This window comes from Nothoprocta perdicaria, unplaced genomic scaffold (genome assembly GCF_003342845.1).
Source record: "Nothoprocta perdicaria isolate Ctin4 unplaced genomic scaffold, notPer1 scaffold_269, whole genome shotgun sequence".
Lineage (NCBI taxonomy): Eukaryota > Metazoa > Chordata > Aves > Tinamiformes > Tinamidae > Nothoprocta > Nothoprocta perdicaria.
The window spans coordinates 233,199-256,748 of record NW_020455498.1 but is presented as its reverse complement, the minus strand read 5'-3'; the positions used below and the strand labels follow the sequence as shown (position 1 = coordinate 256,748).

General features: G+C 42.5%; 1 protein-coding gene across 3 annotated transcripts in view; it reads left to right on the top strand.

The window, feature by feature from the left end:
• ELMO1 (engulfment and cell motility 1) overlaps positions 1-23,550 on the top strand; it is a 241,407-nt gene that overhangs the window by 139,520 nt on the left and 78,337 nt on the right. For all 3 annotated transcript variants that reach the window (XM_026040820.1, XM_026040821.1, XM_026040822.1), the window contains one exon: positions 2,683-2,819. In XM_026040820.1, coding sequence (XP_025896605.1) covers positions 2,683-2,819 — 137 coding nt within the window. The remainder of the gene's footprint in view (positions 1-2,682; positions 2,820-23,550) is intronic.

The window sequence follows — 23,550 nt, the reverse complement described above, 5'->3', positions numbered from 1 at the left end:
AGGAAGGAAGGAAGGAAGGAAGGAAGGAAGGAAGGAAGGAAGGAAGGAAGGAAGGAAGGAAGGAAGGAAGGAAGGAAGGAAGGAAGGAAGGAAGGAATTTTTATGTAACTCATAAAACTTGAACAGCCTCTAAATTTACCCACTGCTCGGAGGAGTGCAGTGCTCTGGTAGTGAGGTCCTACTGGCCTGGGGCTGGAGGCAGAGAGGTTGGGGCTCAGCCTTGCTGTGTGGTGGACACAGCCAGTAGCAGCTTTGTCACCTTCTTCGTCCTCAGCTCCCTCCTGCCAAGAAGGGAAGGATCATCTTCCATTAGATGTTCAAGTGCTCTGAGCAGAAGAAAAGCCTGGCCTGGGTTACACCAGCCACACATGCGATACAAATACTGCCAGTGTTCTGCATTTGTGATGTTTTCATTGAATTGGATTATTTTGCCTGGAATTTTACRGGCATAGAAAAAAAACACCTTTGAATATGGCCCTTTTTTTCACCACTATCTAGATGCTGAAAGGGAATTTGAAGAAGTTGTTTACTATTTGTTTCTGACTTTTATTGGGATTCACTTAAGACATTGATCTTACTTTCCAATAGGATTAACTTGCTCCATTTATATCAATAATAGTGATTTTTACTCTCTTACCTTCGAACTAATGCAGTCCAGCTTGGATGTAGTTTAGTTACTTTTTTTTTTTTTTTTTTTTTTAATGGGGCAGCTCTAATTCTGCATGCAGCCAACACAGTAGATGCAATTTGGGGCTGATTATCATAAGTAGCATGAGTTAGAATCGATGATCAAATTTCTGAGAATCCCTAGCCTTCCCATTTACTTTGATTTATTGTTTTTTATGAGGAAGAGCAGTGATAAGCTCAGGCTCTGCGGAGGATCAGAAAGGCCAGTGTACGTCAAGGTTATTGCCTTGTTTCATGCTGTGATTTATATAGCCCTGGTACTGGCTGCATTCTTCTACTTGGTGTTATTTTATTTCTTCTCATCATTATAGTATTTCATGACTTAAAGACAAGTGCCCTCTGAGAATCTGCTCTGTTGTGTCTCTAACATTATTACGAGCTGAAGGTCTGCTGATTGGAAATGCTGAGCCCTTGCAGCTCCAGTTGAATGAATGGAAGCTGAAGGTGCTCTGAAAATCGTGCCCCAGGCATTTTACTCTTTTAAAGGAATTGAGTCCTGCCTCGTAAATATGGGTCTTTGCTTTGACTAATTCCCCCTTGGCTGCACATCCTCCAAAGTAAATGGAGTTTATTTGATTAGAATGAAACCTGGTGCTCCTAAATTAACTCTCATCCTAACTACATAGATGAGGAATTGATTAGATCTTAGTAAATTTGATGTTAAAATTAAGCCTCAAATCTACAATTAAGCTTCAGAGTTTTGCTGTATAATTAGAATACTGCATCATGGGAAAGATCAAGAACAATTTTTATTTGAGGCTTCAAGGTGATTCTGAGCCCAACTCATGTGCCTATAGCAAATGTAATTAAACACACAAAGAGATGGATGTGCTACTAAAGGAGGCCCTGGGGCCAAGTGGTGGTGACCAGCTGAGAGTGTCAGCCTAGCTCTGCCATTCACATGTCCTGTGGAGAGTCTTAATCAAATTTCTCCACATCACCCTGAAAGGGAGCAGATAGCAGAAATAGGGATCCAGGCCTGAGCAAAAGGGCTGATTTGTCCTGGCATACAATACTTGTGCTGTTTTTGGGGTGGGGAAACCTTATGTGTTTCGCATTAGATCTGGGTGACTATGAGATCCTAAAAGTAAGGGTAGATGTTGCTGTCTGTTTATCATTCTGCACCTACTAAAATAGCTCTGCGAGCAATGGCAGAATTTAAGGAGCTTTTTTTCTCCTTGGCTAAAGCCCTTTCTGTCTGCAAGTTTTCCATACATGCCAAGGGGCAAGCACCACTGCAGCCTTACCCTTAGTTTTTGAAAATCCTTTCGACACTCCAGGAGTTTCATAGCAGTCTTGTCAAACTATATGCCCCCTTTTCGAGATCATCATTATAGCATTCTTCATTTTGCTTTCTTTAAAGCCAGTACTTGATTAAAGAGGAAAAGAAAGAAACAAAAGCAAAATGGGAAAGATGACAAAATCTATTTATTACTTTGTTTCCAGATATTTTTATTTAAAATAAATATATATATTAATCTATTCATTTCTCTATATTTCTGTGGTTTCCTTTGTGATATATCTGCCTGCAATATGGCAGCTTGTGGCCTGTGTCCACAGATCATCATATTTCAGTGTATATATTGATCAAATATTATTTGGTGATTGGTTGGGTTTCCTGTCGGGCTTGCTGTCCTGTTGTAGCAGCCAGTGTTTTCCACACTGTTAACAGCGAGGAAGGCCAGTCTTTTGATGAAGAGGTTTATGGCTCTGTCTCTCCCCATCCCAGCCTGAACTTGGCACAAACACAGCACAAACTGAGAGAATATTCTGGCCAAGAGGTAGTTACTTGCTCTTGGTTTTGCTTTTGGCCTGCCTGGAGAGAGACTCAGTATTGTATTTTATTGCCTTTTAGGCAATATGGTTTGGCATCCTCTGCTATTAGAACTGATGATTACAGTATTTTCTCTGTTGTGTAGCTGGGCTCTGTTAATTTTTGTTTTAAATTCCTGCCTGCAAATGTTCCACTTCCTTTTTTTCTTTTTCTATTTTTAGCCAGTGAGACCTGCAATGACTTCCACCCCATGTTCTTCACCCATGACAGATCATTTGAGGAATTCTTCTGTATCTGCATTCAACTCTTGAACAAGACGTGGAAGGAAATGAGGGCAACTTCAGAGGACTTCAACAAGGCAAGAAAAACTGTGGGGAGGGACTTACTGGGCAGGATGGTGAAGCAAAGCTGTGCCCTCTTCTGTAGGGGCACAGGGATTTACAGATCCCACTTCCACTGAATATGGAGTTTCACTTGCTCAGCTTCTCTGCACATCAGAAAGGCAACATTTGGAAAGTGGGGGTGTCAGGGATAGGAGGCATAAGGCAGGTTCACAGAYCTTTTTCAGTCATGTTGTACTGCAGGCTGTGGAGATATAAACCTGGCTGGAGGGGAAGTTCTGACTTTTAGTAATATTATGCTGAAGTGCTGCAGCCTCTAAGGTTGTAAATAATGCAAGGAAAATACTGTGGTGATAATTCTGTGCATCTCTTTCATTTCGTATGAGCACTGAGGTGGTAAAATATTCAAGAGTGGACATGATCCTGATGAAGTGTGGTGCCGGGCAGCCAGCTAAAAGTTCTTAAAAACAAAAATCTCAGAATCACACACTTTTTGTTGAGGAGATAAATCTGGAATTGTCAGTCAACCTATGGACTGGTAGCAAAGCTTTGGAGAATAAGACTGCCTGGCTGAGTGGGCCTCATACATCCCAAGTTAACTCTCTGGCTTACCAGGAGACAGGACAGTATTGTTTGTGTTTGCAAAAATGAGAGACTTGTACTTTTCTGGGCAGCTGACATTCTTTACTGGCATCTTTTAACTGGAACTTTAGCTTCTACCTAGTCTAGATGTTGATTATAGAGAGCAAGAAGTGAGACTGCTACCSTGTGTCAGCATTTGCTCCTGTGAAGATACCATTTCTGAATGTTACAGGAGAGCTAATGTGTTTGTGCCTAATGTGTTCATGCCTAACTCCCTATTGGAAATGGCCTGAATGTCTATTTTTTCCCCTGCAGAGAATGGGTCGATTTTCAAGATGCAGTATGGTTTAGCTGTTGTTAATTTATTTTTAGCTAAGGTAGTTGAAGGAAGGCCTGAACTCTGGCAAAACCCAAAGCTCTCTGCCTGCTCAAATCGTTCCTGATTTCTTAATGCTTTTTGTAAAGGGATGGAAAAATTTGACTCTTTTGACTCACTTATTTCGAACTCTTCAGCCTTTATGTTCTGCTCATCTAAATCTTGTCTTCTAATTACGAGGTTTTGTGTTCTCATCCACTTCCAAATGACACATGGTGATGAGGTACATCACTCAAGTGATAACCATCAGTGAGTGAAGGAATCTGTTGTTGTGTGGGCTTGCAAAGCACTTCTGGATTGTGGGAGATTATATGTTATATAGTGGTACCCAAGGTTTACCTGTATGGTTAGTGGATGACAGCTACTAGTGTTGATGGCTTTACCAAAACCAGAAAATATATTTTTAGTCTTTACTGGGAAATACTTTGGAGATCAGGACATATTCATACTATTTCTGCATCTTTGTGCTAAGAGTATCCATTTTTAATTAGTCAATGTTGAAAACTTGGCAGGCAGGGACCATGTGGACCCAGGGAACATTTGGCACACAGTTTGAGGAGTGAATGAGAAGACGAAAGGTCTWTGTCATAGAAAGCACATACAAAGATTTGCTCCCTCTCTTGCACTGGAGAATGATAAATGCAAAAAKAGGTTAGGTAATTGGCCATTTCTCCTCAGGTTTCAATGCCTATTCTCAAGGGCTTTTGATGGCAAAAAAACATAGTGCTGCACTGTAATTCCTCAGTCTGTGTTGTGCAGATTTCTTATCACTTTGTTCATGTAAAGGCTTTAGTAAAATAATGAAAACAGGACTTTGTTCATAGCTGGAAAAAATTGATGGTGTTTTAGTGTGGTATTTCTAATCTCAAGTTTTTTCTTTTAGACTCTCATTCGTTAAAACAGACACCTATTGTCAGGCTCATCTCTTGAGACCACTGTGTGTTAGAAAAAATCCTTAGATCTTAATGGCGATAGCAATACTATTGGACTTGGAGCCCTTTTTTCAGTCTTTCAGTAGACATCTGAATAAAATAATTCAGTCAGGCRGCTAAGCTTATTTTATGCCTTTAAAACATTTTAAAACATACATAATTCATGCCTGTAGAGGTTTCTAGAGGAATTAAGTGCAATTAGATAGAGAGACCTGCAAGTGACAACAATTCTGTTTGATACCTTTTTGTTTTCCTTTGAGCCTACTGATGATCAAAGGACACTTTACAAGCTCTGTGCTCCACAGTCATTTGTGAGCAGACAGCATGGTTTACAACTTTGAAAATATAATCTTGTCTCCAAGCTTTACATAATTCTACATGTTTTATCACAGCAGAAGGAAAGGTCATGTATTGATTTCAAGAGCTGGCAGTGGTGATTGCAAAAAACCTGGACTGAATTTGCTCATATTCCAGTAGAAACGAGAAACCTTTGTCACTAGCCCACCGATTTAAATGGGTGCCTTTGGACAGTCCTCCCTCACCTACCCTGCTCTCCCTGCTCACAGTAACCAGGTCTAGCTGCCCCACAAGCTACTAAGTACTTCACTTAAAAGGGTTTGGGGGGGATTATTGGGGTTTTTACATGACAGTAAGTGAAATTCAAGTTAGCTGCCCCACCATAAAGTTCTTCCCGTGGTGCTACAGGTGGGATGTCAACTCCCAATGGGAAATTTTATGTTCATCTCCGCTAGCTGCATGTAGGTAAATGAACCCGTTTTGCCCTAATTAGAATTTGCGCTGCRATAGCTGTCTCATTATAGCTGTAATATACTTGTGATACTGCAAAATACACCTATTGTTTACCATGAGATGGAACCAGCATAGACAGGAAGGACATTCTGTGAGGGACAAGATTATCGTCTGTCCTCTATTCTCTAGCTATTTTGGACTAGTGCTTCTTATAGCTTTGAAGATCACATGTGAATGAGAAGAAGGGTAAAAAAGTGGAAAAAATGGATTATTTTAATTGTAGAGCCAGCCATAGCTTGTCTTATTAGACCTGCAGAACAATTTGCTAATTCTCTGTGTAGTGGAAAAAAAAAAAAGAAAGAAAGAATTTACTGCTTCCAGTCTCACTGTGTAATAGAGAATCAAATTATTTGGTTCACCCACCAAGATTTTGAAGCCACTTGGCCAGAGAAGAGGCTTAGTATAATAGATACCCCAAAATCACTAGTTGTAACAAAGACACAGCTTCTTTTCAACATGGCTATTGTTAAGAAGGGGATATCAATACTGGAAAAGCTTTAAAACACCTGTGATATATAGCAATTGAGATCAAAGCCTATTGTGTTCACCGAACCTAGAGGTTCGGGGAGCAGGAGAGGGGGTTGGCTATTGATGCTCTGGATTTTTCTCATTACTGAGAACTCCAGTTAACTAATTTCCCCCCCCAGCCATATGTTTCAGATCATCATAGTATAAAATGCCAGCTCCTAAATGTTACTATGGAATTTTACTTTGTATTGCRGTGACGAGATGAGGGTTTTTTCCTGACTGCAGCCTTCTGGCAAGGCTGGCCCTCGTTTCACGGTGAGGGACCCGGGCGCCCGTGGCAATGGCACCTGCGGKTGGGTGCCGTGCCGGCCYGCGGCCTCGCGGCCCCGGCGCAGGAGCGGGGCCTGCTCYGCAAGGCCGTATTGTAACCGCAGTAGGACAGCTCTGCCCGCGGCAGGCCACGTTTTGTGCACAATCCGTGTGGTGGAGGTTGCTCACAGTGGCAGCAGATGCAAGCAATAAATGCCCTACGTGAGTCCTGTAATTAAACACCAAAGCAAACGCCGCGGCGCTTGATAACCACACGATGTTTATTGCTCCTGCTTAGGCCCCATGAACGTTTCTCCTTGCTCCGTGACGAGATAGCAGAAAAGGCAGCCGAGCACGAAGTAAAAATGAAGAATATTRTTTCTGTGCGCTGTGATGGTTTGCAAGTGCCTTGCCAGAGGTTTCTCACTTTCTCCAGTGTTGTCACATTTTGGGAAGCATTAGGATGAGTAATTGCTGAAGGGTGGGCTCAAAATATGACTAATTGCTCAAGGGTGGGATTTCAAGGAGAGCAACTGTGTAACTGTCAGGCTGCGTGGAAGCGAGGCGCGYGGGCCGGGGCCTCCATCAGGTAATGTAACGTGGCCACCAGGGACCAATGCCTATGGCAGCCGCACGCGCAAAGGGCCACGCTGCAACCCAGTTCTTCCTTCCACCTTCACCAACCTGTTAGAAAAGGAAAACAACATCTTGGACGGAGCATCCTTGCGGTCCAACAAGGAAGCCTGCCTCACTTTTCCTTCAGCGATGAGAATGAGAAGAAGGGATCCSAACTATCGCTTCATGGGTGATCTCCAGGGTGCTTATTATTTCCTTTGAGGCATTTTGCCAGTCTGAAGCAGATGAGTTTAACTTCTTTTGAGAAAACCTCTGGAAGCAGTTCCTCTTTGCATTTTACCTATGGGAAATGCGGAGCGGAGTGATTGCACCTGGGTTAGCTTTACTGCACCTTCCCTGGGCTACGCTATGGATCAGTCAGGGATGCTGCAAATAGATTATGTCCACGTAGACAGAGTTCAGTATTCCCCAGGCTTAGGCAGATTAGTGCAAATTAAATTCCACATCTTCACACCTGAGGCCATTAGTACTTTATTAGATTTTATTGAAAGCAGATAATTGCTATAAATGTATTGTTTCATGAATTGGGTAATGAATGAATTTGGCAAAAATATTTTTGAGGCAGCCTTCACTTTGTACATCTGCCGCRTGGTGTGTAAATAAAAGGTGATTTTTTATTTATTTTAAAAAAATACTGTCCAAATACAGTGGAATSTCCTAGAGGAGTTTAATTTGGTACAAGTACTTTGTTTTCAGCAGTTTAATATAATATAGGGAGAGCCTGTTTATTTTAAAAGACATTTCCCTAGCATTTTGTCAGTGCTGCATGCATTTTTGTGGCCTGGATATTGCAAATTTATTCCTTCATCAGCTGTTCATTTGGGAATGGCTCTGTTGGACTTCTCCATCTCTGTGCATTTATCTACACCTGACAGATGTCCAAATGGGTCCCACTGCGTTTGTCAAAGCAAGTTTATTTCTCCTCTGCTGCTTCTGGTTGCAAGCACCTGAAGAGAGGTATTGAAGACTCTGATGATCTTTCTACTTACTGTAGGATCTAACTGTAAAAATCAGATCTACATTTTATATATTCATACCCCAAATTTGAAGCTCTTAAAGGTACTGAATGAGTGTTTTGCATTTTACAACCTTATCAGTTGCTTCCTTTTGAAAATAATTCAGTGTCCACTAGCGTTAAAAAGAATGCAAATACGCTTGAAATAACTTGCCATTGATTTGTAAGATATAAGTATGTATACTGAACAGTATAAGGAGAAACGCTTGTCTGTCTTTGCACGTTGTCGTATATGAAGAATTTTTCTAGCTTAAAAAATTAAAAAATACCATCTCTCTGTTTTTTGCCAGAAGGCTTTGGAAGTCTTTGGTAGCAGGGTCACATCTAGTTATTATCGTAGCTGAACTGCCTTTCTCCAATGATCACATACATAATGATTTCATGGAGGCTGTAGACTTAAAGGGAGAARCACTTTAAGGCTGAAATTCTGCTATTTTACGTTTGAGGATGGATACGCGAAGAAAGAGTTGGATTCTTCGAGCAGAAAGCGAAGAAAGGACAGCGTGTCTCAACAAAGCATCTGCTACTAAAAAAGAAAAGAGAAAAAAAATAGAGCATTTGAGCAAAATCTGTTCCTTGGTCAGTAACTCCTTTGTTTGACTCATCCTTTCCCTACTCCTTCTCCCCCAGTGAAAATTGCTTTTGGTCTCAGCAGTTAAATCTCTTATTTGTAAAAGCCCAGACTTCCCTGGAAGAGTGGATTTTATCCCCCTTTCCTGATGAAGTCTGTGTATTGTTGCAGGGCGCACAGGTCCACTTAGCACCCTGTAGATGACAATTTTAAAAACTGTTGGTACTTTGTATTTTCTAAGTGCCCTTCATTTTCATCTCTATGGGTGCTGGTCAAGCCAATATATGTGTCTATGTCACCCTTCAAAAAGAGGATTGAGTAAAAGGCCAGAGGAAAACTGGCTCTAGGTTATCTGTGCTACCTTTTTGTTTTGTTTTGTTCTGTACTCTCTGTTAAAAACATTTTGCACTGGGATGAATTTGTCTGGCTTATATATAGGGTGTTTTAGTGTCTAAGGGAAATGACATAAACTAACTGGAACTGTCACCAGAATAGCGTATTTTGTGGTATTGTCCCTGTCATTCTTGACTTCAAGTGTGGATAATAATCAAATCTCAGGAACCACTCTTGCCTCTGCATTTGTATTTTTTCTTTGTAATATATGTTGGGTGTTTTTTTTTTCGTAATACAGTTAAATCAGAGGTACATGGCATATGGGTTTTTGCTGCATGAATTGCTGCTGATGTGAATGTCAGTGGGCATATAATACCAGATTTTCATTTTGTGAATCACAATGCACGGAATTCAGCCTGAAAGCTCCCCAGACTATAGACCTTATTATAGGCAAATAAAAAAGGGAAGAGAAGAGGGGGGAGGTGGGTGATGTCTCAGAGATTTTGTTTCAGTTGAAATGAGGTTATCATGATGAATGATGCAGCTGACAATGAGATTTTTATAGCCTCCCTTAGAGTAGCAGCAGAGCTTACATTATTGTTGGTTTGCTTTAAGTAATTGTAATCTAAATAGCACTGTGGTTGCAAGGAGCAGCAAATACCTTTCATACACGTCTCATAAGCAAAGCCAGGGCTTTTTGTGGGTTTTGTCTCATGTGTCCTTATACAAACGTCCTTCATTGKCTGGAGTTTCCATCTCATGCATCGTCTTGATTGAATACGTCAGTTGCCATTAAAAAGACAACGTTTGCCAGTCAGTCGCTCCTGCTGCGTTTCGCTATTTTTAGCACATGAAGTAACTGGCCAGAGTCTGACAAAATGCTGTGATACTCACAGTTCTGATGTATATAGAGGTGGGGTGGCTGGGATGTATGGGAGGGGAAGTCTACTGGTGTTTTTGGTGTTGTCCTTCCATGTCTGATTGCAGCCCAGTCAGAGAAAGCCACCATGAGGCAAGGGCATGTTCAGAAGGGCCCTTGCTGCGTTCATAGCTGTGAGAAAAACAAACAAACAAAAAACAAACAAACAAACAAAAAAAAACCCCAAAAAAGAGAAATGACAGAAATGCCATTTTGTTTTCTTAAGAAGGCCTGGAATTCTTAAAAAAAAAAAAAAAAAAGTGATCCCCCTGTTTTGCTGGGAATGGCGCCTCCACAATTTTCATTTAGAAATAGCAGTGAAGCTCAGACGCAGGCCTTTGAGTTCTACCACTTTTTCCCCTGAGAGCAAAATAACAATTTCCTGTGAGTCACGTGGCCCTTTCGTCTTTGCCCTTTCACCCTGCACAGCCAATTTGAATAGCCTGGTGAAAAATGCTCTAGGTAACCTGACAGCTGGGGGAGTGGGATGCGCTAACGAGGATTTATTGATAGGCTCTCCCCGTTCTTCAATGTTACCATTATAGGCTGGTCTTGGCGAGCAGGGAAGCACGGCCCCCAATAACACATACAAAAGCTGGTGAATGTCACCACAGAAACTGAGAATGCAGCAATGGAGAGATATTTGATGTCACATAATTACATTAGCCCAAAGATCAGCATGAAGTAAAGGGATGAATACCAATTCCTGTGTCAAAATTCTTGAAAAATACACTAGTTCAGCTGGCTGGAAATCTTGCTGTGTCGATTGAAGTCATTAATGGTGGGACTGTGGAACTGAAATATTCGAGAACCATCCTTGCAGCAAGAATGTCAATCCGCTTATAGCAGACTGGAAGTATCTGGGGAAACAGCTTCAACACATGCTTTCAATTTYATGGTGATTTTTCTCTCTGGAGAGGTATCTTCAGGTTTGAAGCACCAGTTTTCTGTCTGAGAGAAACCATCTCATCTTTGTTGTGTTGCTTATGTTACGAGACCCTCAGCAGCAAGGTCTTCAAAATTTGCAGTTGTTTCCATTTTGCTTGAATACCGGAGGCTGTCTGGAATGTCTTCTYGTGCTTTATCCAGAGTCCAAAGGAAACTAAAAACCTTATTATTATCATTGTACTATTTCTAGCTTCTTCAGAAGCCATTGATCAGCTCCTCAGAGTGAAAATGACACTTCACAAGTTGCCAAATAGGAAAATGAAAGACCCTTATTTTGCAAAATCAAATGTGTGAGATGAAAGATGTAATCTCCTAGCTGTCATGATTTCTAGATTCCTTCTAAGAACTCTCTTCTATGTAAGCTAGGGATTTGGAAGCTGTTAAAGGGCTGTTTTCTTCTTACTGGTGATTTGTTTTTTGTTTTAATCTGAGCAGATCAGATTATCTTATAACTGCTGCTTATTTAGTATTTTAAGGCCCCCATGTGATTTTTATAAGCACATGTATAGATTAGCAACTGGATGTTTTTGGAAAAAAAAGACAAAAACAACCACAAAGCCTCTTGGATCTCTATCTCTCTTCTCAGTCGAGCATCCCTCAGCCTCTATTTCTGTTCCTTTACCTCCAACAAGTTGTATTCCCCAGTCTTATTTCTTTTTTTCTGTCTTTATGCCTGTCATAGGTTGGGCGTTGTGACTCTTCTGCCTTTCCCTAGGTAGGGTGTCTGCAGAGTCCCTTGCGCGGTTCCTGYTAGGGGACCAGGAAGGACCCTTGAGATTGCAGAATGCTGCAAGGAAGTTTGCAGGGSAGGGTTTTGGGCAACCATCTATTTTCAGCAATGGTAGAAAGCTGAAGGACCCAATTTACAATTGATTTTAGGGACAAGGGTTTTTTTTTATTCATCGTTACAGTTATATGGGCAATCAAGGCCATAAGTGGCTACCTAAATAGCACCTTTTAGCAATTATGGCAGAGAACTGAATGTTCCCTTATCTAACCTGATTCCACATACAGCAGAGCTGTACATTTTCATGTGGTTAGGGAAAGGGAGTATCTCCATAAAACTGAGAGAAAAAAACTCGGATAGAAGATATGTGTGCGCATATGTGTCTGGCCTAAATGGCCCCGCCGTGTCCAAAATCTTGAAAATACCATCTAAAGGAAAATCTTTAAACTGCTGGATCTACTTAGATTTCTTTTTTCCTCCCTATAAAACTTATTTAGCTTCGTATGGGGTCGGGTTTTTTATTGGCTTGTTGCTTTTAAGCCTCAGAGAACAGAATGTTTCATAGCTGCTCAATTTGCTTTAGTTATTATCATTTGAAAGAATTTGATGATTCTAATTTCCTTCTTTACACTTTTTGATTTTAGCAGTAGAGGAGCACTCCAGTATCTAGTATTGATTTTTATGATGGCCAGGGCTCTGATTAATTTCTGCACCACAGCAAGCTGAGGATACGTGACTACCAGTGCAAATTAAGGGCTCAGACGAATTACATCTCTTCCAATATGGGTCTTTATGGAGTGGTCCTCTTYTGAAGAGCCAGTAGTGCACCCTTGCATGGTGGGGCTAACCACGTGCTGGGTGGGACTGGCACAAGCACAGCAAGCAGCTTGTGGGCCTTTTCCCCCCATTTGGCAGTGCTGAGGCTGCAGCTGGAGTACTGGGACACCTTTWGTGCCCCAGTAGTGGGAGGAGGTTGATAAATAGGAGTCCATCAAAGGGCCACCGAGACGATTAGGAGGGGATGGAGCATGTGGTGTGCAAGGGAGTCGGAAGGARCAAGACTTTTTTAGCTTGGAAATGAGCCTGAGAGATGGGGGAGGGTGGACCCCATTGCTGTCTTCTACTAGCTAAAGAGGTGTAGAGAAGATCCATGCTGTTCTCAGAGGTGCACAGTGTAAGGAAAAGAGGCCAAGGTCACAAATCACAGCAAAAGAAACTTCATTGGACATAAAGACAAATATTACCAGTGATAGGTACCAGTGCAGGACTGGAAAAGATTTCCCAGACTGTGGAATCTCCATCCTTGGAGAAACTCAGAACTTGCCCAAATGAGACCCTGAGCAACCTGACCTGAATTTGAGGTTGGCTCTGCTGTGTTTTCAAGCTAGATGACCCCTCCATCTTCCTATCAACCTGAATTTCTCTGTGCTTATATGTGTAAAAACTATCTTGTCTAATAAGAAATAGAAATAGCAATTCATGTTGTTAATCATCATTAACACTAAAACAGAGTCAACAAATCTCATAAGATTTTTCTGTTGTTAAAGTGCAAAAATTCTTTGTCGTAGATGCAGTAGCTGCATTTAAGAAGTCAGGCTCTCCTCCTTAGTTGCAGTGTCCCCTTTCAYGCAGCTTTAACTTGTCTTGCTGGGCCGATATTACTGACTTCATTCAGGATCTGAGCTCCTCACATATGTGAGGTCAAAAGAATTTGCTCAAGCTTTTCCTGCCAACGCTTAGGCAGGTATTATTTTTCCAAATATTTACCATTGATCAAGATTTTCCTGCCCTCCAGCTATTGCAGCTCAGCTGACACGTGGTATCTTGTTCAGCCACACTAACCCCTTGCTGTGTTCGAGCCCTGGTGCTTGGAGCAGGCAACATAGGCAGCAAGAGCGGAGGATGCCTGCATGGCTCCGGATTTTTCTTTTTTTTCTTTGTCTTCTGTTCCAGGCCTGCAGTGCCCACAGCTTCCAGCTTCACCTGCAAGTGCCGCTTAGAAAGTTTGCAAATGTTTCTTCTAAAGCAGTTTCTGACCATGGGAGAATTCTGTAGGAAGTGAAAAGGAGGATTTGTGGTTTGTAAAACCACCCTCTTTGTACCATTTGCTGCATTAGAGAAGAACTATATATATTTTTTTTTAATCGGATAACAAAAATAAATGATATCCTGCAGAGTGTTACCTGGAAAATCAACAGCAGAGCTGGGAACTTAATCCAAATCTCACTAGCCAGTGCTTTAATGACAAGATGACCCTTAGTTTCTTTGCTCCTGTCCTGAGGCACATTTCCATTACCAAGCAGAGATTCCCTTTTTCAGTGATAGAAGCATCCTCCATATTTACACAAGATTTTCCCCTTTTATTTACGTATCCTTTAAAGGTTAAATAAGAAGTTGTTAGGTGTGGAGCCAGCTTAATTTTTCTTGTAGCCTGCAGAAGCAATGATAGTCGGGATTGGGGAGAGTAGCCAGAGGATGAGGGAAAATGAGGAGATGGCAGCCGTGCTGGGTTTTGTGCCTAATCTCTCACGTGCTGCACAAATAAGCAGCAGCGATTAGCAGGCGAACRCAAGAGAACCCAAGCTGTCAGAAATGAAAACTTAGCTTACAGATTCCTCTCTCCCTTTAAATGACCCGGGAAGATTATAGTCATAAGTGACAAATTTAATACTCAGCCAGCATTTATCAGCGTGCGCGTTCATCGGCGCGGCATGTGCGACGCTTGCTGTAATTACCAAGACAAACTAGGACAAGCTGCACTCGCTGCCAGCCCCGCACGGCATCGGGGCCGGTCTGGGGTGGCTGCTGCAGCTCTCACTGATGCTGTGACACCCAGCTCTGTGCTGGGTGYCAGAGCCACGTGTGAGGTTGGGGCTGCACCCTAAGCCTGCCCGGCTTCGGCACRAGCAACGTGCACTTACTGCCAAGGAGAGACACGGCCGCAGCCTTCCTGAAAAGGGTGGCCCCGTGTCCAAGTGTGAACACTGATGTCAGGCTAACGTGCAGATGTTGTCCATGGCAGCRTGCAGGGCAGCCAGGCCTCCCTGTGGATGCCACTCTGACAGAAGAGGTTGTCTGGTGTGACCATGTCAAAACAAAGCGGCATCTCGGAAGCTTTGCACGCTGCAGAGCAAAGCTGTTCTGATTAAACTGGTAATTTTAAAATGAGAAGGCTGCAGAGGAACCAAGGTAACCAGCAAATCATTTCTTTGTGTTTTTCAAAATAGTACAAAGTGTTATTAAAAAAAAAAAAAGAGCTATTAAAAACATACTCACGAGCTAAAGGAAGAAAAGCAGGCAAAGAAAAAGTGCAGGCACTGGTAGGCTGTGGAAAATTTCCCTGGACACGTTACAGTACCTTTCAAAGCAGCATATGGGGTTTATTCTGATGACTCTAATTTTAACATGAATGGGAGTCACGTGGAATACTCCTGGCRTACTGCTTTGAAAATATATTCCTGCATGATTAAAGAAGAATGAAGTCCTTTTAAGCCTTTTTTTTAATCCATTCTGAAATGTTTTTAAATGAAAGCATTTCTGGAATGAAACTGGACCAACTGTGAATGAAGCMGTAATTTAAGAGGTAGAAGTACTACTGGCTAAGCACTGTAAATATGTTTGTGCTTCAGAGGCTGGAGAATGAAGGGTGAAGGCAAGATTTGGGGGTTGTATCCCCTTTTGCAACTGCCTCAGCACTGCTTGCCCTTTAGGAATTTCTCTCTTCACTTTGAAGGTAAAATTACCTTTCCATTTACCTTTGGCAAAGTGCAGGGAATGCACATATCTTTGGTCTGTCAAGACAAAGACAAAATCATGTTTTGGGGAACATGAAACACTGAATACTCTGTATTCTGTACTTTCTACCACTTGTGAAACTAAAGCACGCTAAAGAAAAACTGACTTCCACCTATCAGTCAGTCTTTCCCTCTCTGTTACTTGATGACCCTAGTTGGGCACAAAGGCCCTGCAAAACACCACGTCTGCCTGCGCTTTTTGCTTCTCTTCTGCACAAATTTGCTTGTTGATGGGATCAAATTTATGTTGAAATGTGGGATAAACAACTCTTGAAATAAATATTTGCTGACTGATGATCATGCTGTCTTAAACATAACGACCTGTGTTTTGAAGGACCAGTCAAAAAACTGGGACTGTTCAGGAGTCCCAGAGAAAATTGAAGGACACTACAAACTTTAACTAGAAAAGCTAAATATTCTACTGTGCTGGGCATGTATAATCTTGATTTTACAGAAAATGCCATTGCTGTGGAAGTATGGAAGTATGACAGTAACCCTGTTTTGGACATAGGAGGACACAGTTTTGTTTTTCAGCATCATGAAAGGTAGAGTAAAACAACCTTAGGYGGTGCACCACTATTGCCTTTTTTTTTCCCAAGTTACAAGTGAATTTGGATAAAATTCTATGTCCAAAACTTGTAAATCCAAAAAATGGACTTACAGCATCTCAAAGGTGTTTTTTTTTAGTATTGGCATGTGTGTATGTGTGAATGTGTGTGTATAAAAGACTGAAAAAAGCTTGTATCAACAAAACATCTGCAAAATAGTGAGCAATATTAACTACATCAGGTTCCTGTAAGTGGTCTTTCAGTTTTTCATGGTTTTATTTGCAGTTAAGAATGACAAATGATGGACGATGGAAYGATTTTAGTGAGCTACTTGCAGCTTTGCCATTGACATCTGCGTTAGAGTAAAAATTCTTCCTAGGGACATTCATATTGGCAAATGAGGTCGTGGTGCATGACAGAGAGGGCCTCTGAGTGCGGTGAGCATCTGAGCAGTCCTGGGTTTTGGGGAAATGAAGGGGGTCAATGAGGAGAATGAGGATGAGGTGGATTTGTCCCTGAGATGTCAAGCACGACCCTGCTGTTGTATCGGTGGCATCTTAAGCACGTGGATGATTGAAGCATAAGAAAAATGCTCTCTGAAGATCGACTAAAGAGCAATTCATTAGTGAGAAGGAAGTTGTGAGCAGATGCAAGAGCTCTGACAAAATGAGCCAGGGCACTGATAGAGCTGGGCCTGGTGTGTGGGCTGACTGTGAAGCAGGGTTGCTGCAGGGAGCTCCAGAGAGCTTTCCATCTGCTGGTCCTTCTTGCCCATCTTGAGAGAAAAAGGTCTTGATGGTTGCCTGAAGTTTTCTGAAAAGAGTAAGTCAGGGAATGTCCACTAAAAATGGGCTGATGAATATCGGTACTCATGTACACTGAGTCATCTTCGAGAGATGCAGAGAAAGAGGGAAAGTTACTTGTCCTTTCCTAATACTTTTTTTCTCCCTCATAACTGAGAAAATGGGATCTATTTTTGTAACTTGGGCTTTGTGGGAGCTGTTGCATTAGTGCTTGAGAATCTCCTCTGGTGGCTCAGCTTGTCATTGCCTGTCTCACTAATACTTATTTATCCTGCAGTCAGAGAAAAGGTTGCTTTTTCCCTTCTCCTTTACACAAAACCTTCCCCAGTGGTATGATACATTGGGATGCTGGGCTCGCTGGTCCTTCACGTTGGCTGGYATTTATAGTTGGGGCTTGTGTGCTTCACAGGGGTTTCTCCAGCTACTCTGACATGGTTGCCACTTTCCAAACTTAAACATGAGATACAACAAGCAAAAGAAAAGACAGACTATTTCTGTGAGGCTTATTTAAGCAAGAGACTTCACTTAAGCAAGACTATTTTTATAGCAAGGCTATTTATACTCCATATGGCTGTGAATGGGCGTGCGTGGGCATGCTGCTGTTCTGCGTGCGACACGTGTTTGGGGCATATGTATGTGGCTGCACATTTCCATCTCTGTGGGGATGACTTGAAAAGTGACTGCTAGTGACTCTGAGGGGGGATATTTGCAAGAAGAGCACAGTGGCTTTTCCAGCAACTGTCCCTGTGAGGGCAGCAAGAGAAGATGAGCCTCTAAGCTGTAGCTAGGGCCTATTTTATAAACTGCTGTTACTAGAACATACCTGAAGGTAAAAAAAAAAACCAAACAGCTGATAGGCATCCCTAATAGTTCATTTTGTTTCCGTGGGTGTTTGACTCCCGTTCCTGTGTGAGATGGAGGCAGACAGAGCTTGGTCCTGTGGTGAGAGGTTGCGTTGTAGAGGTGTTGGACCTGGACTCTGAGCTCGTGACTTCTGCTCTTCTCATTAACTGGGGTCTTGTCTTTGCTGTAGTCAGTGATGCTGAGGTAACATGGAATCAGTGTTACAAGCAGTGGTAGGCCCCATCAGCGACTATTAAGGAGGCCCTTAAACAGGASCTGAGAGGGTGAACTGTGATAAAGATAGCCCCTTAACTGAACTGTACATGGAAAATCCACCTGAATCAAAATCCTTCTTTTTCCAGAGTGCGTACACAAATACATACAGGGTTTTTAGGAATCCAAAGGCGTCCTCCATCGTGACATTTTAAGGTCCTGTTGGATTAAAACCTTAAGCCTCATTTCCAGGRCTCGTACCACTAACCTTTCCTCCATTAGCAAAAAAACAGGAATTTGGGGGAACACATTTAATCTTTGCGTGCAGCAGATGTGCTGACATATGGACTGCTTGCAATCAATGGGGTAAATAATCTTCTGTTTAAGTAGTTCCTAAATACCTGTTTATGTAATTCACATATTAAAAATGTTCATAGATTATTATTTAAACAGTGAACCATGACAGCATTAGAGTAAGTCCAGATACTTGAATCAGATGACCTTTTTCCTTYGTTTTGCCCTTCCTAATGTTCTTCGGTTTAGTTAAAAGTAGCCAAGTCAAACAAATCATTCTTTGACTGTTTCATATGATGGAGTAGAGATTTCGACAGTGTCTTCCAGAAGAAAATAAACATAACACACTAATGGATAAGATGGAGAGGAGTGTATGTACATGTGAGAGAGGCAGCACCCAATACGTACAGGGCACCTGCATTTCAGCAATGTCAGTATCACGTTGTGTGTTCCTCGCCTCCTGTCCTGTTACAGAGCAAGCATTAAAAGGGAAGTCTCAAACTCTTTGCATTGCAGATAGACCCAGCTTGTTTGGCAGCTTGTGCAAAGCATGTTTTGGGGGAGTAGTGAAAGGTAGGATATCGTGGGTATAATGATGCAATGATATGAAACTCTTCTATCCTGGCCATGTGCGCTCCAAACCGAGTGAGTGAATGAGATTCAGCAGCTTGAATGAAAATTCTCTCTGCCATTGAGAAGGATTTTTGTCCCCAAGTTGTATACATTTGGTTGAATCAAGATGGAAAAAAGTAAAATTCAGAGAAACCCTAACCCCAGCCATAGATGATGAATATATAACAGGCTTGAGTAGCTAACAGTAGTACTCACATACGGGGGTTGTTTTTAAATTCATTATACTACAAGATGACTTCTGTGGCCCTCATATACTTATACTTAGATATATTGTAAACTTACCCCTTTGTATACTTAGAATGTTACCCAAGGATTCCTGGTGTWAATCTGCACTAGGAGACCTTCTTCCGTCTGCTCTCTTGATTTGTTGCAATTGATTTGAGCTTCTCCAGTGACCTCTTATGCTGTGTGACTGTTATGTATGGTTGAGATGGCATCACTTAAAGGTTGCAGACAGCTGCAGGGTCTTGTGTATTTATTTTTTTTATATGATGGCTATATGAAAGCAAACTAACTATGATTGCGTGTGACACTGCCTCCAAACCTAAACATCATGTGCTATTTCCAGTTAAGAAAGAATTTTCACTTTTTGTCTCCAAATCTAACTTGAAGTCTATCCACTGTGACAGACCAGCCTTCCTCCAAGGATCACAGTTTCTCTTTCTTTACTCCAGGTTTCTTTTGTGTGGTTGCAGTGGGGTTTTGCTCTTGGTTATTGTTAACATGGGATATTTTGGTTCTGTGAGGCATTCTGGATTTTCTTGGAGTTAACATTGAAGCTAGAAATGGAGCCTACAGTCATGCTGTCTAGACTGGGAAGTCTCCTTTCACCACCCAGACTGCATGTAGTAATTTAGCAAGAGGGAAGCTGAGAAGTACTCGTGTCAATTCCTGTAGCCAATTTCAGGACTGTTTGTGGGCTGTCTTTGGCTTAGCTGAAGGACTTCAGTTGTCAGAGGAGATGAAGAACTCTTCTAGATTCAACACCCGTAGTTGTCATCCAGACTATTGCTGTCAGTATCCAAGACTGTTGCATGAAACTCACAGTCATTTCATTGTCATAAAACAAGTACAGATTTTCGTTAATACACCTGCTTGAATCTCCAAGGCAGGGTGATGTGACTCAGGTCTAAGTGCAGAGGACTGGGAGCAATGATCTATGTGAACAGTAGCTCGCTTCTGTAGCAGCCCCTTTGTCACACGCTGGTTGCTCTGTCTAACTGGCCGCCTTCCCCTTGCCAGTTTTTAGTGTATGCACACATCCTTGGAAGATGGGGAGCTTCCACAGGGATGCAGGAACAAACTTGAAAGCTCCCTGCATTCAAAGTACTGCACTTGGCCATGCAACAGAGTGAATATGGAACGTGCAAGGTTGTGCCTGGACAGGTGGTGATCAAGCTTATGAATCCTTTGCGGAATGGAGGGTTCTCTGCTTCTGCAAACCATACAGACCTTACTGGGTGATACGGTGTCAGATCACTCCTGAAGGTCATGTCTAATCTGATTTGCAAAGCTGTGTGCCTGACAGTGTTTTCAGCAGCTTATACATCACTTAGCGTTCCTAGTCAGATAAGCTCTGTGGTTTGGAGTAAGGCTGTCTTAGGTGGCAGAAGAGATAGATGCCTTTTTATGCTGTGGCCCATCATTTTCATTTTATTTTTGTCTTATGGCTCACATGTTGCTATTTTAAAACTTCTCTTTTAGCTGCGTGAATATTAAAAAAAAAAAGTCTATTTGAAATCGTGTCAGAGGCTCATGGGAAAGGGATAGGAGGCTTGTCTGATAATAGGATTTAGGGGAAACCAAGTTAAATATGAAATGTGGTCTTGCAAGTTTCTGAAGTACTTGTTTGTAGTATCCAAAGCTTAGGTCCCAATTGACACTTGAGGAATATTGATGTAGAAAGGAAATCTGTAGGCATTCAAGGAATAAATTAATAGGACTGGCTGCTCCTATAAATCAGTTTGTAGACAAATGGGCCTTTGAGTTTACTGAGACTTGACAGATAATTTATGATGTGGGAAGAGGAGCCATGGGAAGCCAACCAACCTGACTTGGGAAATCTTTGCAGACTCTTCTCCACCTTATTAGGGTAGCCATCTTCTCCATGTAAATATCTAGCCTAGAAAAGTAAAGCCTACAAACTTGAAGGATGAGTAAGCGTTGTATCACCATTGATTTTTTTTTTCCTTGGCTCCCACACATAAACAGGTCCTTGCCTGTGACAGCAAACTGCTGTTGGGTTARCAGGTAGCAACTTCTGTGTGAAGCCTTCCTGAAGTCTTTAATACTGTTTGATGGACAACTTTATTTTATCCAACTATCGTAGAAGATCTTTCATAAGTCTCATTTATTATGTCTCTTTGARATTGCCTTGATTTTTCTAGTGTTGAATTTTTTGATCACCCTTAAAAATTTTCTCTGGCATTTGTGTCCCATCCTTTATTATATAACTACAGCAAAATTCTTAATCACTTCATTCTGACACCACATTCTTGTGAAGGAAAGAAATCTAATTATATAGGAGAGATTACTAAAAAGGAAGGTGACTTAAAGTTGTCAAGAACAGAGATCTCTTTCACTTTTGGTCCTTCCCTATGCCAGACCTTAAAAATAGGTCTTCTAAATTTTAAACTGATTGCCCTGATCTGGGACACTGTTTTCACACTGTCACTAGGGTGAAAGTAAGACAAAGAGTTTTGGAAACTGAGCCAAAGGAAGTTTTCTCCATATACTTCAAAGTYGTACTGATAATATTATGCTTGCTTGCAGTAGTTGTTTGGTAAACAACACAAGACCTAATGGATGTTTTTGAACTAATTGTATCATGCAACAGAAAGGAACAATTTATTTGATTAGGAAGCTCTTCAATTTAATATTGGCCTAGAAAAAAAGTACACTTCAATGTGGAGGCTCAGTAGGAATGTGACAGTTGTTTCTTCTTTGTCTGGTTGCATATTATTTCTGATTTGTGTAACTACCTCAAGCTCTAGAGAATGACAACAATTTCAGTCCCTAATACATGGAATAGCTAGCAAAATTAACTTTGGGATTGCTGTGGTTTATCATCTTTCACACACAAAAGATGAGGTGGACTGCAGTTCCTCAAACCACCCTCATCCCTTTGTGATTGAGGTGCAAGTGGGATGCAAGTGGAAAAGTGTTTTATTTTCCCAGCAAGGCCTTACATCCAGCAAATCTAGATGCTTTAATTAGTCTTCCTTCCCCTAAAATGCAAATGAATATCTTTCCCCAGTTCAGCGTTTCAGAACTAGAAGAGTAACCACAAATGACTGCAAACTCAGGATAATGATTACAGAGGTTGTGCTGAAGGAAGTAGTAAGAAGTCATGCTGCTTTTAGTGAAAATGAAAAGCCAGGAGTAGTATAACAATGTGAAATGTGACTCTTAAGCCACCCCAATCCATTAAAAAATAAAGTTCTTTTTTTTTTAAAAATAGTTACTTTTCTGTCAGAGTGACCACTGAGTGACATGGTGTTCTGAGCAGATAGGTCTTTTGGTGCAACTCTGGTTCTTGGTGTTGCTCTTGCGAGTGGGCTCGACAGGCCCCGGAGACATTTCTGGGCCTTGCACCAGGCCCACAGCACTCTGCCAGAAGACATTTGACAAGTGGTGGCCTTTAATACACAGGGACACCTGGGAGTCCCCCTGCAGTGGTGATGGGGCTGCTCTCTAGACCACCCTTACGTACAAGGGTTAATGTGGTCGACTTCTGCTGTTAATTAGAGCAATACGGGAAWGTTTTTCCAGAAGGGACCTCTTCATTTATTGGGTCTTAATTTGTTTTAGTGAACTAAACAATGGTTAGCATTCTTACTAAAGGAATTTGATTTTTTTTCCATCTAAATTTTTTCTGTATGCCCACTGTCTCAGTAGGCTGGTGTCACACAGTCCTTGTGGGTGTATCCTTGTGATTGCAGTAGATGCATTTTGGTATTAGCTCCGTTTTGCAGAATCAGTAGTAGAAGCATGACAAGAGTAAGCGATTTGTTCAGATGTCCCAAAGAAAGCCTGCAGAGCAGCCAGGAATGACCCTGAACTGCCCAGGCGCCCTGTGCTGCCCTCATCGCTGGTGGACAAGTCCTTTCCTCAGCCATTACTTTTCCCTGTTGGCCTCCCTGTTGCTCCCTTATTCCTTGTCGAGGAGATGCTGACTGCTCGATCCAGGSTTTAACACCCTGTTGTGGGGGAAGCTTTCCCAGTGACAAGTCCTATCAGGCCGTGGGCAGGACAGCAAACATCCGTGTGGAGTTACTCACCAGAAAGGCTCAGGTAGCCTCTGGTGGATGTTAGACATAGTTTGGGAAGCCTGCTAAAAAAATACCAGATTGCCTAGTGAGCTTTTTAATAGCCATGACAGATTTTGGAGCTATTTCGGAGTCAGGCGTGACTTAAATAACTGGAAAGTTAACTCTGATGTGTTGAGGGCCCATATAGCAATCTCATCGCGTGTCAGTTCGTTGCTCTCGCAGTTAAAATGCCGTTTGTATGTATGTATTACGTGAGTCCGTCAGCAGCTCCGGCAGGTGCACGCGTGCCAGGGAGGGCTCCGTGTGCGTGTGTGTGTGCGTGTGTGTGTGTGTGTGTGCGTGTGTGTGTGTGTGCCTGCGTGCGGCGCCGCGTGTCCCCGCGGCGGGAAGCGCGTGTGCGCCCGTGGGCACGGGCAGCAAGCTCCCCACGGAACAAGCCGCGAGCGCGGGGCGGGAGAGCAAAGGCGCTGCTGCAGCCGCTCGCGAGCCTGGCAGCAGACGTGCCGCGCAGAGCCGGCCGCTGCATCCAGGCGGTTTCCATGGCGATGGGACGGTGGCTGCGGAGCTGGGCGCGCTCCCCCACGGCCCCCGCCACGGTGGATACGGGCGCCGAGTCCCCCCGGGCCTCGCTGGGCTCAGCGCGCGCGGCTGCGAGGCCGGGAGAGCCGGCACGGGGAGCGCCGGCACGGGGAGAGCCGGCACGGGGAGCGCCGGCACGGGGAG